General features: G+C 45.5%; 1 protein-coding gene across 6 annotated transcripts in view; it reads left to right on the top strand.

The window, feature by feature from the left end:
* The window catches only part of LOC136448544 (pituitary homeobox x), an 83,124-nt gene extending 67,509 nt beyond the window's left edge, over positions 1-15,615 (top strand). For 5 of the 6 annotated variants that reach the window (XM_066448150.1, XM_066448151.1, XM_066448154.1 and 2 more), the window contains 2 exons: positions 12,473-12,720; positions 14,288-15,615. In XM_066448150.1, the coding sequence (XP_066304247.1) occupies positions 12,473-12,720; positions 14,288-14,833 (794 nt within the window). In that variant the 3' untranslated portion in view covers positions 14,834-15,615. Of the gene's footprint in view, positions 1-10,654; positions 11,476-12,472; positions 12,721-14,287 lie in introns of those variants that run through there. The other variant, XM_066448153.1, reaches the window with a different exon arrangement.
* Positions 15,616-16,063: the final 448 nt, after the last annotated feature.

A 16,063-nucleotide genomic window follows, 5' to 3' on the forward strand; every position in this document is an offset into this window, starting at 1 on the left:
CAAAATTGTTTGTAGAACTTAATAAGGAAACGCTTGTCAGATCTTGTGTTTTCAAAGCCGGTCAAAGTACTGTTGATGTCCATGGAGCGTGTTCTCTGTGTGTTTGTCTAGAAAATCCTCAAGTTTGGTAGCGAGTTGTAAGAGTATGGATGTTAATGATTGTGTGTACGGGATAGAATTGACAGCAAAGACCCCTGAGTGACACCTACCTAAACCTTTCGTGGTAGTGCGAGCAACACTAGTTTAGATTTGCGCGGGGAGATTGAAACATGTCAGTTTAGAGTTACGTATCTTGTATATGAACGTTTTCGCCGCTCTATTAAACTCGTCCAAGCGTTTGGGGAGTCATTTGTCCGTGATTTTAAAACAGGGACTCCCGCTACATCAACCTAAGAGGACAGTACGAGCACGGGAGACAAAAAAAATCCTATCAGCGACTGAACTGAAGCGACTAACGTGTGGTAGCTCGGGAGATCCGTCTTTTTGACAGGTTATTTTGGGCCAATTTTGTCGTTTTATGGTCAATTATGGCTAGTGAGGCGTCGCGGCCGGCGTTTGACAGTGTTATAATCTCAAGCCCTTCAATGATAGGGGAGTTTTGGAGACGACTTGTGGGCTAACCTTCGTAACGCGCCCTTCAAGAAACCTGGCCCCGCCTTACCCATCAAGTCTTGATCTACTAGATAAAGGAGAGACTATATAAATGGAAATGAAATAATTCCTCTGTGATAGCACCGAGAGATAAATCTGACTCAACAGATGTTTGGATGTGTATCGCGGGTAGGGTAGAAGCGAAGCACGGCAAAACTTCATATTTTTAAAAAGATTAATTCTATACAAACCTCATAATCCACACAGCCGAAATTAAAACTAATCTAAATTCTTAGACGTTTGCGTCATCACTTGTTGGTTATAACGTTTGAAAATCTCTGCAGCGTTTTTTTTTTTTGGGGGGGGGCGTCTAGACTAACTGTTATCAGACAATGTGATTAAACTATCCTCTCCTAGCGTCAGCGACCGTGAGATATCATATCAACCATTCGTTTACATATGTTGAATGTCTTGCTAGCTGTCTGTCAATAGTCAAATTACCGATTTTTCACAGTAGCGAAGAGCGCTCAGTTTATCTAAATTCGGGTAACCCCAAATTTAGACGGCTTAGACCCACTCGCCTACTCGCATGTGCACTAGCCACCTTAATTTTAATCCGTCACATCTAATTTCTTGAGCCAAAATATTAAGGACTAGGATGACTTTACTTAAGTGTTTAGATATGCTGGTGTTAGTTGTGCTACGGAGATGCTTAAGTTAAGGCATAGAGCAAACGACAAACTATCAGGGAAAGGACAGCAAAACAAAAACAACATGGGCATTGAGAAATCTTAGTCCAAAAATCTTAATATTGAAAGTTGCCTTTCCATAGATTGATATAATACGACATGATAAACATGTTAGCAGTTACTGTATTCTAGAATTATAGGTATAGGATACTTAACGTTTAATTTGTTACAAGAAAGGGAACACTATTGTAGACATATTTATTGCTTGACAACACTTTACAAATGCTAAACAAATTGAAACCAATGGTTTGTGGCATTCACCGTCCCAAAAAGATCAGTTGTCGAATTCATGATCATCTCTTTTTCTATTCAAGTTGTAATCTAGAGGAACTACGCATGTTGCAAGGCCTATGTTTTTGTAAAATGTTTCCTTACATTAAAGAACGGACTTGATCGACTTGTATATGTGGTGGTATAACATCACATTTATGTGCCAGTCCAAAAGCATGTATAGCCACACTTGTACAACATGCTGTTTATAATCAAAAGAGATAAAACATGTTCAACAACAGACGTTGCCTAATTCACTTTTTGTGTTAGAGGCAAATTGACAGATACACCCTTACAGTGATAGTAATTTGACAAGACTTCAGCCTTATGAGGGCACGGTATTGTATGAATCAATTCAAGAGTTCTAAAATTGCGTGTGCCATTCCTTTTTTCAAATTTGAATATGATATTTGCTTTCAAATCAAGTTAACATTTCAAACATGATGAAATAGCTTTCGCTTTGCGAAAAACAAAATGGGGTAGAACAGAGCTCGCTTTATTTTCCAGTCACAGCAATATGTGGAAAAAAAAAAACTACTGACATAAGATTGACATGTTAGGGTTTTATCAGCCCTATCATTGACACATTTTTGTATAACTAGCCGATATGCGGTGGTGTTGGTGCCCACAAATACGGATATTTGTGAAACGTATACGCACTATTCGCTTTCCGTATGTACTAACTTTGTGAGGATATGGTTCGGCAAGCTCTACCTGTATATCACGACGCATGGCTTAGATAGAAAATAGGGATTGTAATATATAAATTGGAGAGTTTTCATGGTAGTCTCATCCTTGCTCTGTTATACTAGTGACTATCGCATAGTAACACTGGTGGCAGCGGTGGCTGCCGTTTAGTATAGCGTTGCTCTTTTCTGTTATTGAAATGGTATGGGAGGGGATACTGTACGCCAGCCGGTCAGTATCATGAGCAGGTGTCACTACAGCGGTAAATTCACTCTAAATCCCCCCTCTTTCACGCTTTTCTTAATGTAAAAACAATAGGGAACAGCTTGCGCAATTTCTCCTCAATAATTACGCAATACCTAACCACTAAAACTGCCGTGTCATCTTATATTTTATATGTACAAATGTCGCACCAAGAAAACATGATGCGATTCAGTCTGGATCAATCCAAATGTCATTTTTTTCTTTTTCTAGAAACTAGTGCATGTCAGTTCTTTAGGGCTTAGACAGCATTCAATGTGTGTAATACACTTCGCAAAGAGGCGGCCCAGAAATGTAATACCCCACCGAAGATCACAAGAACTAAAAAGTCTTTGAAGATTTTCTTTTGGAAACTCCAGACTACCGATTATTACAGAAGAAAAACTGAATATGAACAATTCGGAAGGTATCAGTTTTTCATCCAGGGAGTAAGTGTTCTCAGACGTGATTTTCTATTTTCTTAGATCTTGCCACTGTTTTTATGGGACATGGCAATCGTAGAAAGAACAACACGTATTATTAAAATATTTGAAGTAGGTGTTAATCATAGAATATGGCAGCGACTTGTACTGAATATACACTTGGCGTGTATGTTGACAGGACCTAAGTGGTGTATGGTCCTCTGGATGGAGCTTAGAAGTCTAGCTGATACGTCGGTATCGCCCACTTATATACGAACGATACAGGCACACATGCGTGTTACATATACAGACGTGTCTTCGTTTTATTCTATTTTCTTTTATTTTCATGCTTTCTCTCTCTTGTCTCAACAGGCATGGCCCTGGATAGCATACCAGTATCCCTCCGTTTCAAACTTATGTTTTATTTATTGCGACTGAAAACAGTCGCCATACTAAACGTTTCCCTCTCAATAATGGAGTACCAGTTCAAGTTATTCGATCCATGAGAATGTTGTGTGTGTATTTTCCGTGGTTGGTAGGTGTTTCCAGCATGTGTGGTTTATGCAGGTGTTTCCAGCATGTGTGGTTTATGCAGGTGTTTCCAGCATGTGTGGTTTATGTAGGTGTTTCCAGCATGTGTGGTTTATGCAGGTGTTTCCAGGAGGTGTGGTTTATCTAGGTGCTTCCAGTATGTGTGGTTTATGCAGATATTTCCTGTGTGTTTGGTTTATGCAGGTGTTCCAGTATGTGTGGTTTATGCAGGTGTTCCAGTATGTGTGGTTTATGCAGGTGCTTCCAGTATGTGTGATTTATGCGGGTGTTTCCAGCATGTGTGGTTTATGCAGGTATTTCCAGCGTGTGTGGTTTATGCAGATATTTCCAGCGTGTGTGGTTTATGTAAGTGTTTCCAGCATGAGTGGTTTATGCAGGTGTTTCCAGTATGCAGGTGTTTCCTTCGCGCAGCTGTCCGTTGTAAAAGAATATCGTCAGATAAATCCATCCTTTTAACAATCCGTCACGACATCTGAGTCATTCAGGTCCAGAAATATGCCCTTTTGTTTGTACTATTTGGTTTGCTTCCACCCACCTAAGATGAGTGTGTATGTCGATATGGGAGGTCTATGCTATTGAAATTTTAAGAGATCTTGTAGAGAGATAATATTGAACACAAAAACGTGGCAGGGGCAGTCTGTGCCTTTTAGCTCTAAACGCAGTTCTGTTATAATATTCATACCCAGGTAATATCCCAGCAGCTCTCTGACAGTTTTCCGTTCGACCCGTAAAACGGACTGCGCACTAATACTTTTATGACAAGGCGTTTTTACGGCTACGTTCTTTTCCCTTTTACGAGGGCCACAATAATAATTTATCAGTGCTTGGCCATTACACGGTCGAGGGAAGAGGACTTAATAAATACTTATAGATATACAAGTCACACACACACACATACACACACCCTTTAGACATAGTTATACTTTGTTAGAGTATTTCAAAGACACCCTCCTCTATGGCCTTTTGCGATATGCTGTGTAGCAGTACGGGGGTGAAGGCGGGACCTTGTTTAGACTTGTACCGGGACAACCTAGCAAGTGGCTTCGGGGGTCCCCTTAGGGCAGTCCCTGACGGTTCAACCGAGGTCCTGCCCTTGCTAAAACTACAGCCATGCTCGCGGAACTAGAACGTTTGCGACAGTGCTCTTTGTCTAAAGAGTTTATGTTCGTGCCCTGTTGTATCTACGCTCCGGTTCAATGTCAAGTTGTGTTTACAAAGAGGTGTAAGATTCGCCCTAGCGTCGGTTCAAGCTTATCGCGCTCGCCTAGGACCTACTGAAGGTAGAAGATTACCTAGGAGCCGTAGAGCTAGCCCGGGACGCTGGAAATGTCTCCCAGTTCGCCCTGACTCGGTGACGGCACGCCACCTATGCTATGTTTGATCGCGGACTAGTGCGGACGAAAAACGGTGGTGTATTTTTTTGTCAAAGAAAGATGGCTGATATCAATGCGTTCCCTTGTGTATGACCGAATGACATAACATGTTAACCTAAGTGCGCACACATTGTATACTATACCTCACTTGCACGTAAACATGGGCGCTTGCTATATACCAGATTCTGAGAGCATAGTAGCTTTATAGTTTTTCAAAAGGTGCCCGTTCTAAATGTGAAATGCTTTGGTTATTCTACTTTTTTTACCAACGTAATTGAGGGGCAATCAGAGCCCATGCTACATTAGGAAGGGCTTATATGGTAAATATAATGGGACTGTCCTCTCATGTTTAAGTACTTACACGTCAGCTAGAGATCGTTTGTAACATCGTGGAACTCATCATCGCCAATTGAAGATTACGATACATTCACATTAGTTTCATGTCGTCTGATATTTACGTCATCTTACTTGATGACAGTCAAATGCCATGACACCGTTCTGTGATACGGCTCTGCCTTTTGAATGCTCACAGTGTTTAGTTGAAAACTGAGGGGCTACCTTCACAGGGTTAGTCCTTTTCAAGTTAGCATTGAAGTCTCCCCAACGGTTTTATTGAGAAATTAACTGGTATAGTACTGAGTGATAAAAGATACGGTGTTGAAAGAAATACTTCCGATGTGCGATAGCTCTGTACTGCACCGAAAAATCTTCTTATTAAAAACAACGTCTCCGCTGTCAGAAGACAGACGTTACCTAAGTGTTTAGTCTTTTCTCTGACAGGTACGGTGATATCTCTTTTTCCTTGTATATGTTTCAGGTTACTTTAAAAACGAGTTGCCAAGTAGCGTTGGTGTTTTAGGGTGCAATGTCTACCATATCAATCTACCGCCATGTAAAAACAAAAACATCAACAAGAACAACTTGGTGTAAGTTTGAAGCTCTATTCTGTGACTGTGTCGGTTCTTAAAGGAAGCCAGCACACGCGAGAGTCTTAGTACTTCCGCGGTTTTTTTTCTTGAAGATACTTTGTAAGACGGTATGTGGGCTGGGAGGTGTAAGCTAGGCCATGCGGGAGTCGTCGCCGCTGTCCTCTTGAAGTTTTCACAGTTTGTTGGTATCACGTGGGGCGTGAATGTACCTGTCTGTGCCCTACACAATGCGGCACACTTTCCGCGGCTTTGTCTTTCGTGACTCGTAAGTCTTCAGACGATACCTTTCCCCACGCCTTGGTGAAATCCTCGATGACCTGGGAGTGGGTAATCTTGTAGAAGTGGGGCGGCGTTCGACGCGAATCTTTCCGCCACCCCAGTACGCTTGAGCCCGCCCTTAAGATCATCCGTATAAGCGTAAACAAGCGAGGCGACCCCAATGATGAAACAAAGCGTGTACTCATGACTTTTTGTCGGGTTTTGTGGGTGGGAATGAAGATGTAAACCGTGGAGGTGCACTTCCTGTGGAGATGTTTACCGAGTCCTCGCCGCTCGGGTGTGTAATCCACGGCAATCGGGCTGCCCTCATGCGCCAGGCGGCAAAAAGGCGGTCCCTCAAAACGGTGAGCATTCCAAGCAAGCTTACCGAGAGAGAGCTCGACTAAATCCCTCCGCAAAGAGAGGCACACTTCAGGACACCGCTCATCTGTCGGGAACATCCACGCATGAGGGAGGAGGAGGGGGGACCGCATCACTTTTCACGCCATCAGACTATCCTAGTGTGGAGTGATGGACCGATTGGACATGCGGGTTAGGGGGAAATATCGGGCCCGCGCAAATCGACCGTTCTTCCAAAATTGATGGAGACGCACTTACCTGATCACCCGCCCTGGCGCTAACTAGGCACTTCGTTTTCAGCCCCCCACTGTCAAGTTGAGAGAAATATTTATGAAGCGGGCTTACCGTGGTCTGCAATCGCGCCTTCCGTCCATCTGGTGCAGTCTGAGTCCACTTTTGTCGGGCTTTCTCTGAGAGAGTGAAGAAAGGAAAGGCTAAAAGAGGAAAGACGTGTACAGATAAAGAGAGAAATAAAGGTTCTTTTCTCGTAGGTTTCCGGTTAAGATAAATAGCGAGGGTGTGTTAAGTTCGTTTTCACCAACACCACAACTATCAGATAGTTTTAAACGGATTAGAGCACATTTATTTCTCATTAGCTTTACCATTTGCAAGAAAAATAACAGTTAATGGGCACCCTGATGGGTGTGTAATGCAAGCAAACATCCCGGGGATCTCGGAGTACTGCCTCGGCCCGACAGTTGGATATCCCCGGCTTCGCACGACTAAGTCCCTGGCCAAACACGCCAGCAGTCCGGCCTCTCAGCACGAGCATACTGCACGGTAAGACTTTAACCCGTCCGCGGTAATTCACGGGGCTCACCGGCGCTCGTTAGGGGTTTTTCTAACAATCACTGTTTGTACATTTCCACAATGCAATACCTTGTTCAGAGGCTCTTCAACACAAACCCCAGACGGTTACTTCACAACTGAACCCGGCTTTCCAACAAGCCCAGAAGTAAACTACTTTACCTTTCTATTAAAGATAAAAAACAATCTTGTGTCCGGTTTAGTGCCCTTATTCATCTAGATTGGCAAATACCACAAGAGGCTTGGCTCCCTATCTGCTCCGAATATACGCGGGGATATACTAAATAAAATAAATAATATCTCTGCCTTAGTCGGACTTACTGGCGACTTTGCGGCAAAGCCCGATGATTTTGCCCGTTCGCTATCACCCTCAGAAACGAAAATAGCCAATCCGTTTCGTTTAGGATGAAGAACTTGATAGATTTCGTTTGCGGTGATGGAAAATCTAATGAGAGCGGTGCAGGCTTGGCGTGGTCCGGGACTTGACACCGGGTAATTCGGAGGGTCTGTCTAAACCGCGAAACTCGGCCGGGCCCAGACAAAACTTATTAAACTCAAATTGGATAAAATCGTCTGGATTTCACGTGGATTAATGCAAGTTTTCGCTTGTGTAGGAAGCTATTTACGGATAGATTTGTACAGCTTCTTCGAATTAAGAGCCTTTTTCTGTCAGCTAAAGCGGTCAGAGTCCCTGATTCTTGTCGTCGGTGTCGCCGCAGGTTTCTACAAACGACATACCTGTCAGTTTCACACCGTCGATTCGATCTTAAGACATTTGCCCGGAAATTGGCTTACACGTCTTGTTTTCGTCTTGCAGGATTTCATGGGAGCCCCATCCTTGCCGTGTGCATTACCGAAGTCCCACACTGTTGACTTTTCCTAAACCTCCCGTTTGAATTTCCATAGCTTGATTCAGGCCATGTAGGAATAACAGTCTAATCCCAGTCTCGCAGCTATGTATACAAATAAAGATGCTTCCTCTGTATTAACCCAAGTGCCGTGTTTATTCTCCTCTAAACATCCAAGAGTCGTTTTCAACCCCGGAGCCTGACCCCTCAGGTCCTCCCTTCCTAGTTTGGAAAGAAAAATAAAACGTCAATCTGGCGGCTTTCTTTTGACTTTGTCTCCCAATTGCATTCTGGTCGGGGCTATGTTTCTCTTAGTGGGACCACCAAGCTAGTCATTTTTCTCTGCCTTGCTTATTATTGATGAGGAAATGTAACTGGATAGCTTCTCACAAGGATTATGGGTTGATCCCAAATGTGCTCTGATCGGGAGAGCGGCTAGTGGTGGGGAGGGGACCATGTGGTACATATTGGGAAGGAAAGAAGATGTAATCGAACAAGAGTCAACCAGCTGTCGCTGCGAACAGATATCTTCACCAGCGCCCTAAATAAGTACCAAGCTTCTTAATTTTGACAGGACCCAGGGTTCAAGCCCCCTCCCCTCTCCGGAAGTCAACTAACGAGACATATCAGCTTAATTGAAGGAGGTCTTAAGCTAGTAATTGGTGTAGTTGTAAAGCCGGAGAAGAGAGAGGTGGTGGCGGATTCGTTTCAAGTTTCCGAGCGCCTGCGTGTGTGTGTGTGTGTTTTCTAAACCGCCGCCTGGTTTCCACCACAAAGAGTATTGGGGGAAATGCGATTTCGTCCCGAGGAGAATAGGCCGATGGACGGGGCACTGAAGAGAACCTTTTCACCGGCGAAAATCTAATCTTTCAACCCTAACGTGATTTTCTGTCGGGAAAATTGGAGGCCGTAATTCAATTGTCCGCCGCGCTTATGTTATGAGATATTTGGTTAGATACGGAACAAACCCCAACTCCTCCCAATCAATTTCAACCCAGGCTAATTACAGCGATGACTCGGCCATCCGGGGATACTAGAAAATAACCATACACATTTATGAGGGCTTGTTATGTAGTTACGGGCTCAAACTGATCAGATAGCGAGACTCGTCTTGCTTTTTTTCCCCGCAAAAGGTGTTTTTTTCGTATCAGAATATTTGTATCTATCTACACTAAACCCGTCCGTTACATAGTACGATTTATGAACTAGCTTTAAAGATGGACAATTCGGTGACGTATAAGTAAAAAAAAAAAGATAAAAATAAAAACTAAACTATAGGAAAGTAGAGTTGGGGTTAGTGTTGAAAACATTTAATTCATCCTATGAGGAAATCAACATAACACAATCAAATCGGCCCCCAATTACTAGTATTTGAGATTCTTTAGCCGATTTCATTCTTGGGCAAATACAGTGGTTTTATCGGCATTATCGAGTGGGTGTGAAGCTTTTTTTTCTCTGGTCTATTTGCTTTAGCCTTTGTTTGAGTTGTTTGTGGCCCCGCCCGCTGTTGTCGGTATGGGCCGGGTGTGTATTGGGGATGTGTATTACCATGTGTATTGACCGTAGCCGGCACGGGTTCTTCAAAGTCAAAAGCGTACATCCTCAATTCCGCTCAAGAACTCATTTTCTCGCCACTTCTCCATGCGTTTCCACGCTAATTTGCTCTTGTCTGCATGCGTGATGTAATAGGAAACATCTTGTTAGAGATAATAGACAGTTATTTCTAAGTTATGAAGTCCGTCTGGTGTTGGGATTTTCCACCCCGGTCTCAGTCTTTGTTATGACTGAAATGATTGACACTTCCAACCCTCGGGCGAGGCATCTCTTATGGATCCCGTCCGGTAGAAACGTGGCAGATAAGAGAATCTTGGTTTGTTAAGTAGGGTTAGGTCAGCATTGTTGTGTTAAGTCAGCCCACTGGCCATCCACGCAGGTGTTATTACTTGTTCTAACAACATGCCCGAAATATCCGGACAGAATTTTCCCTCAGCACCTCTTTAGAACGGCAGATATACCGCTAATTTTCTCTCATAAACCCAGAGATAAGGAACTACAGACATGGAAATGATTTCGGCGCGAAATGTCCTCCCGAATCAGACAGGCCAGTTTGTGTATTGATGGGAAAAAGATAAAGCCGTGAGATAATATTCTCCATGGGGGACTTATTGTGTGCCCCTCCTCACTCGTTTCGTTTTAATATAATGTTAATCAGGGTTCTTAAAAAGTGTTGATCCCTCTATACTTCAAGGTGTGTTGTCTATTCAGACTGGGTTTAAGTCCCGGGGAGTTGTTGTGTATTCCGTGTGGTGGGAGGGGAGGGGTTTTTCCCGAGCACAAGTGTTTACTTGTTTGTTGCACCTGTCAAGTAGAGAGAAAAACTGACAGGTGTCGGTACTTGACTCGAGCTGGAGAAAAATCAGCACGGCCGAGAAGAAAAAAAAAATCAACAAGAAAAGTTTGCGGGGTGTCGTTGTGTTCGGTTCAACATAGGCGGCGTGGTTAGGCGGGTAGTGGTAGCGCCCGTAGCCTGTCGATGCAGTTCCGACGCCATGGTGGCGTTACCAGACCGTGCGCGGACCGAGCGCGCCGACTTTTTGACTAACTCCACAAATCTGCAGACGACATTTTGAGCATACCTCGGGTGTGTTCCCAAACTCCGATGTAAACAGTCTTGTTTATGTTCTCTGGCCGTCGACAATTTTGTTGAGGGTTTTGGATTGTGTTCCCAGCGTAATTAGAGCGTCAAAATAGTAGTTTTGCATCACTATCTGTCCGGTCATTCCAGTCGGAGTGAGGGAAATCAAATTAGGAAGAGATTTGGGGACGCGCAGTGATTGGTCATGGCGGCGCGCGCGGTGCAAGCTGGGATGGGAAGGTTGGTGTCGTGACGTCATCACCAACATGCTCAAATAGACAGGGGAGTTGCACATCCCGCGCATAGATCTCGAGCTAAGCGACCATAAGCCGATTACAAACATATCTAAGGAGGACATCGTGCAGTGCGAGTATGTCGTTCCCGTCGCTTCGTCGTTCTTGATTTATCGCTCGTCGACAGATCGGCCACTCACTCCGCTAGCTCGTGTCGGACGCTGTACGGGAAAACCTGGGCATTCCTGAAATCGCGGCACAGCGCACCGTTCCCATCGTTAACCGAGCTAAAAACTTAATCCATAATAATTGATGAATGGACACCTTGAACGACTCGCTGAGCTTAGAGCAGCTTGTGAGCGTAAGCCCACGGAGAAGCCAACTGACTATGGCCGGGATCTCGCCGATAAACAACAGTGGCACAAGTCCGGGCAGCGCATTGGACACCGCGGCGGTATCGGGAGCTCACACCAGCATGGCCGGGACAGATAGCAGCATGGACTCCACGCACGGCTCCGGAGGTACTCCCCACTACTGTACTACGTACTACACGCCTTAGCCGTGCGACGCTGCCCGACTTCTGTAATGTGTGTGGTTTGTGCGATGTTGGGTCTGCTCGCGAGCATGTCGAGCGTGGCCCCGAGCACGAGTAAGGTGCCGCCGAGGCCCTGCGAGCGAACCTGCTGGGGGTGTGTGTAGTTGTTAGGCAGAAATCCGCCGTGCCGGTACCGGCAGGAGAGTCCCCTAACCCCGCTCCAAATTACCCGTGTCGAGCCTTTCAATCATGGGAATTTTCACGGCAGTTGTTTTTGTTGTGCCAACAGTTACTTTGTCTCGAGTTTTTATTTTAATGGAGAAGTGTACAGATCACAAGCTTGATGTGTGATAGGAAAGAAAAAAGGTCCCATGCCTTTGCGGTAACTGTGCGCGGTGTCGCCGTGGATGTGTATTCCGAAAATGGACCAAGTCTGCGGGTGTGCGACAGGGCACTGCGCTCGGGTCTAAAGTGTTAGAGAGGTGTATTAAGTGTTCCTACCTGTCGGTTCGACTATCTTTGTGTATCACAACCAAACAAATCTCCGACTTCCATTGGCAAAAAGCCCACTGGTCTCCCGCATTATCTTGCCTAAAATGACTTCTTGATCCTTTTTCAACAAACGACAAGTTTGCAGTGCTCCCTGTTTATATTTATTCTTCCCACTTTCTTTCTGTCATATTTATGTTTCCGGATGTGCACTTGTCGTGCCAGCGCGCTATCCTAACCCAAAACCGAGCTTTTCTCCCTAATTATGACTGTGTTTGACGTTGTTGAACAGAGGAAACAGAGAGAGCTGGCTCGGACATTGTGTTGCAAATGTGTAGGGTCAGGTCCGTAAGGAGGGGATGTGAATCGGCCATATGAAGTGGCACCCCGGGTAGGTGTACGACGGGGAGCGTGTGTCGGAATGTTAGCTCAGTTCTCCTCAGCTCATGCCCTGCTCACCACCGTTCTCTCTCCTCTCTCTCTCCCCCCTACAGCAGCCACGGTGTCGGCAGGCTCACCGGTCGGGAAGGACTCCGGTAGCGGCTCGACGCCGTCTACGCAGGACGTCACGCAAGACGACGACGAGATGCGGAAGCGACGGCGGCAGCGTCGGCAGAGGACGCACTTCACGTCGCAGCAGCTCCAGGAGCTCGAGGCCTCCTTCGCGCGGAATCGCTACCCCGACATGGCGACCCGAGAAGAGATCGCCGCCTGGACCAACCTCACAGAGGCCAGAGTTAGGGTAAGTCTTACAACTCCATTTCTATTCGAACTTACAGTAAAACACAGAGTTAGCTATCTTATTTGAAGTCGTGCGGTTGTCTCGTCATTTGTTCAGGGCGCTACTCGTCAATCTAGATCAACAAGCCCGCTCTTGTAGCCCGAGATTTTCCTCACGTCGCCGACAGACCGCAGACAAGCCTGCAAGATTGATATCATATTTGGGGAAATCACAGAAAATTGAGAGCCCTTTCTCGGTTAGCCCTGTTAATTTTTGACCCCCGCTCGAATTATTCAATTGCCCTAACTCGCCTTCCATTCATAAATATCAGAGATCGAGCCACTTCCCAATTGTTGCTTAATGTTTTCATTAGACGGGGGATTTAAAACAATTTTTACAGTCGCTTCACGGTTCAGTTGCAAATGGCGTTGGGAAAAAAAGATAGACAAGTTGACATAGACTGTATGTGCATGTACTAAGACTTGTTAGTGCTATAGAGTACAGGTCTCTTGAGCCGGGATAGTTTACCGGCCCAGGGTCTGGACCCCGCGGTTTGGTCCTTAGACTCCCCGCCGATTGGTTAAGACCCAACATTTGTCGAATTTGTTTTACTTTAGTTCTACTCGCCATAGAGATGTAACAACTTCAATAGGGCCCAGCTCGTAAACCATGCCACATAATGTTTAGCGGGGAGAGAAGTTGAGCCCGAATATAAAGGCGCAGATTTCCACTCCCGTGGATTTTTGTGTTTTGACGAGCCCGCACGCCTGTCCCTTTGTCACCCCGCGGTGTCATAAATATTACTCGTGGTCGTAATACAGAGTTTGTGTCCCCGGCCTCCAAAGTATTTATCTCGCCATATTGCTAATGAGATTTTCTGAACAATTGTGTTATGAACCCGGGAATAATAGACCCCATCAATCGTGTGTTTGAGCGGGGGACGGACGAGAGCGGACAGCCCAAGTCGTCTCTACTACCGCGCTCTCCCTCAAAACCTCCCCGGTTTGGCGATCGGAATTCCCCACTTCAAAGCAGAGATTATCCCGTAAATTTTACTGTAGTCTTGATCATGGGGTAATATACGGCCTCTGATACAAGTAGAGTGGCTGCTTTTGACATGGTAGTTAGCTTTATTACGTATTCAGCGTGCGTTCGTGGCCGGGAGAACTTGCCGGGGGTGTGGCTTCTAGGGGATCGACGGGAGAAAAACGCTCGATTGTCCCATTAAGATTGTTTTATTAAAGCAGATAAAAGTAATTTTTGTCAACTGTTAAAACAAAGCCTTTAGGGGTGGTAGTTTGAGTGTCTGTGGTTTTGTAAGTCAGTGCTTGTGTGTAGGACGGCGGGGCAGTATCAGTAGCTGCGAGCTGATCCCTCTAAATCCCTTTTCCGCGCCTGGTCTTGAGAACAGGCTACCGTCAACAAATGTGTCAAATTCAGACAAATTTTGATGAATGACAATTGTAAGAAGTCCTGGCATGGCCCCGGGGCTGAAGTACTCTTGCCACTGAGCTAGGAGGATTGTTTGGAAAGCTTTCCGTGGTGTTTATGTTGACTTACGTGCTTTTTTCTATGTCTGTTGGGGCAGGTCTGGTTCAAGAACCGGCGGGCAAAGTGGCGGAAGCGTGAGAGGAATCAGCTTGGGGAATTCAAGAACGGCTTCGGTCCTCACTTCAACGGGTTGATGCAACCGTTCGACGACGGACTGTACTCCGGCTACTCGCCGGCCTACAACAACTGGGCGGCGAAGGTGCCGAGCCCGCTCACCGCCAAGTCGTTCCCGTGGGGACTCAACTCCAGCGGCGTGCCCAACGTCAACCCGCTGTCGTCTCAGGCCATGTGCTTCACCCCGCCGACCACCATCGGCACCGCCACCACCATGGTGCCGAGCATGAACGTCGGGAACGGGTTGAATTCCCTGAGCAGCCTGCAGAACCCGACGGTGGCGCCGTGCCCCTACGCCTCCCCCGGGCAGCCTTACGCTTACCGTGAGCAGTGCAATTCCAGTATCGCAGCCCTGCGACTGAAGGCCAAGCAACACTCCACGTCGGTCGCGTCCAGCTTCTCCTACCCGAGCCCCGTCCGCCAACAAACCCTCTCCGCCTGCCAGTACGCCGTCGATCGGCCCGTCTGACTGTCCTTCCCGACCCGCTACTTCAACCGTTCGTAGGACATTTTCCCGCAGACAGAAAAAAGACTCTGCACACATTCTCCTCTATCTACAAACTCTGAGACTGTACCGCTGAATCGACTCGATTTTTCGTGGAGAAATCATGTAAATATCAGAGAAAACAAAGAGAATGGACTCTTTATTTAAACGTTGGCGAATGGGATTTGTTTGCTAAAGAAATCAAATGAAGACAAATTATTTTTAAGTTAGAACAAAGTGATAGTTCAGTAGATACACTTCTTGTTTCACGCACTTAAAAGTTTTAAGAAAACTGTTCTCTGTTTTTTTTCCTGCACGGAAAAAAGGAATTCCTAAAGAGTATTCAGCTGTTCAGAGTTCGTCGATTCCAGTATTCAACATTTTATCGATGTTTTATATCGAAAATAGAGTATAACACATAACAGATGTAGGTTGTTCTTAGATTTTATATATTTTATCACACGTATTGTAAGAGATCATTCTATTTATGTGGTGTCAGCTGTCGATATTTAAAGCACAACAATCCACGCTTTGGCTGCGTAGTTGGAGCTGTATGTTCTGTAGATGTTGTTGTTATTTTTCTTTCCCTTGTTCTACGCTTATTGATTCCAGAGTGCATCCAATCGTCGCTTGTATATCTTCTATTGTGCCTACAGAAAGTAAGACTCTTTGTGTATAGATGTTACGTATTTGTTTGGCAGAGAGACACATCCTCACTCAATGGACGAAAAAAAGTCTCTGTACATTAAAAGAGGGTTTAAAATCTATCTTGCTTGTGTAGTGGTTATGCTTGGGTTCCTGAGTACTTGTGTATGCGAGTGTGTGTGTGTGTGTGTGTGTCTCATGAGTTGCTAGTTCCCGCACAGGGCACCCATTAGCATCTGTCACACTACTGAAGTTGTTGTCAATCCTGGCAGCATTTCGTCTGTCCGGCAACTGGGGTAATCCCATTGCCTTTAGCTGTATGGAATACTATACAGAGTATGCCAGGTCTCCGAAATGTCACCCACCCAGTACTTCGACAGGTAGTTAGCCAAATATGCAGGATTTGTCCCCTCTTTGGTCCGAGACGGACACGGTAGGTGTCCTGTAGACGCCCAGTTTGTGTGTATGTATGTATGTATTGTATGAATGTATGCATGTATGGTACCTACGATGGCATCACCGTATCAAGCCAACGAGGTCACCAGCAACATTGTCAGACTCCCCCCTCTG

This window comes from Branchiostoma lanceolatum, chromosome 14 (genome assembly GCF_035083965.1).
Source record: "Branchiostoma lanceolatum isolate klBraLanc5 chromosome 14, klBraLanc5.hap2, whole genome shotgun sequence".
NCBI classification, from domain to species: Eukaryota; Metazoa; Chordata; class Leptocardii; order Amphioxiformes; family Branchiostomatidae; genus Branchiostoma; species Branchiostoma lanceolatum.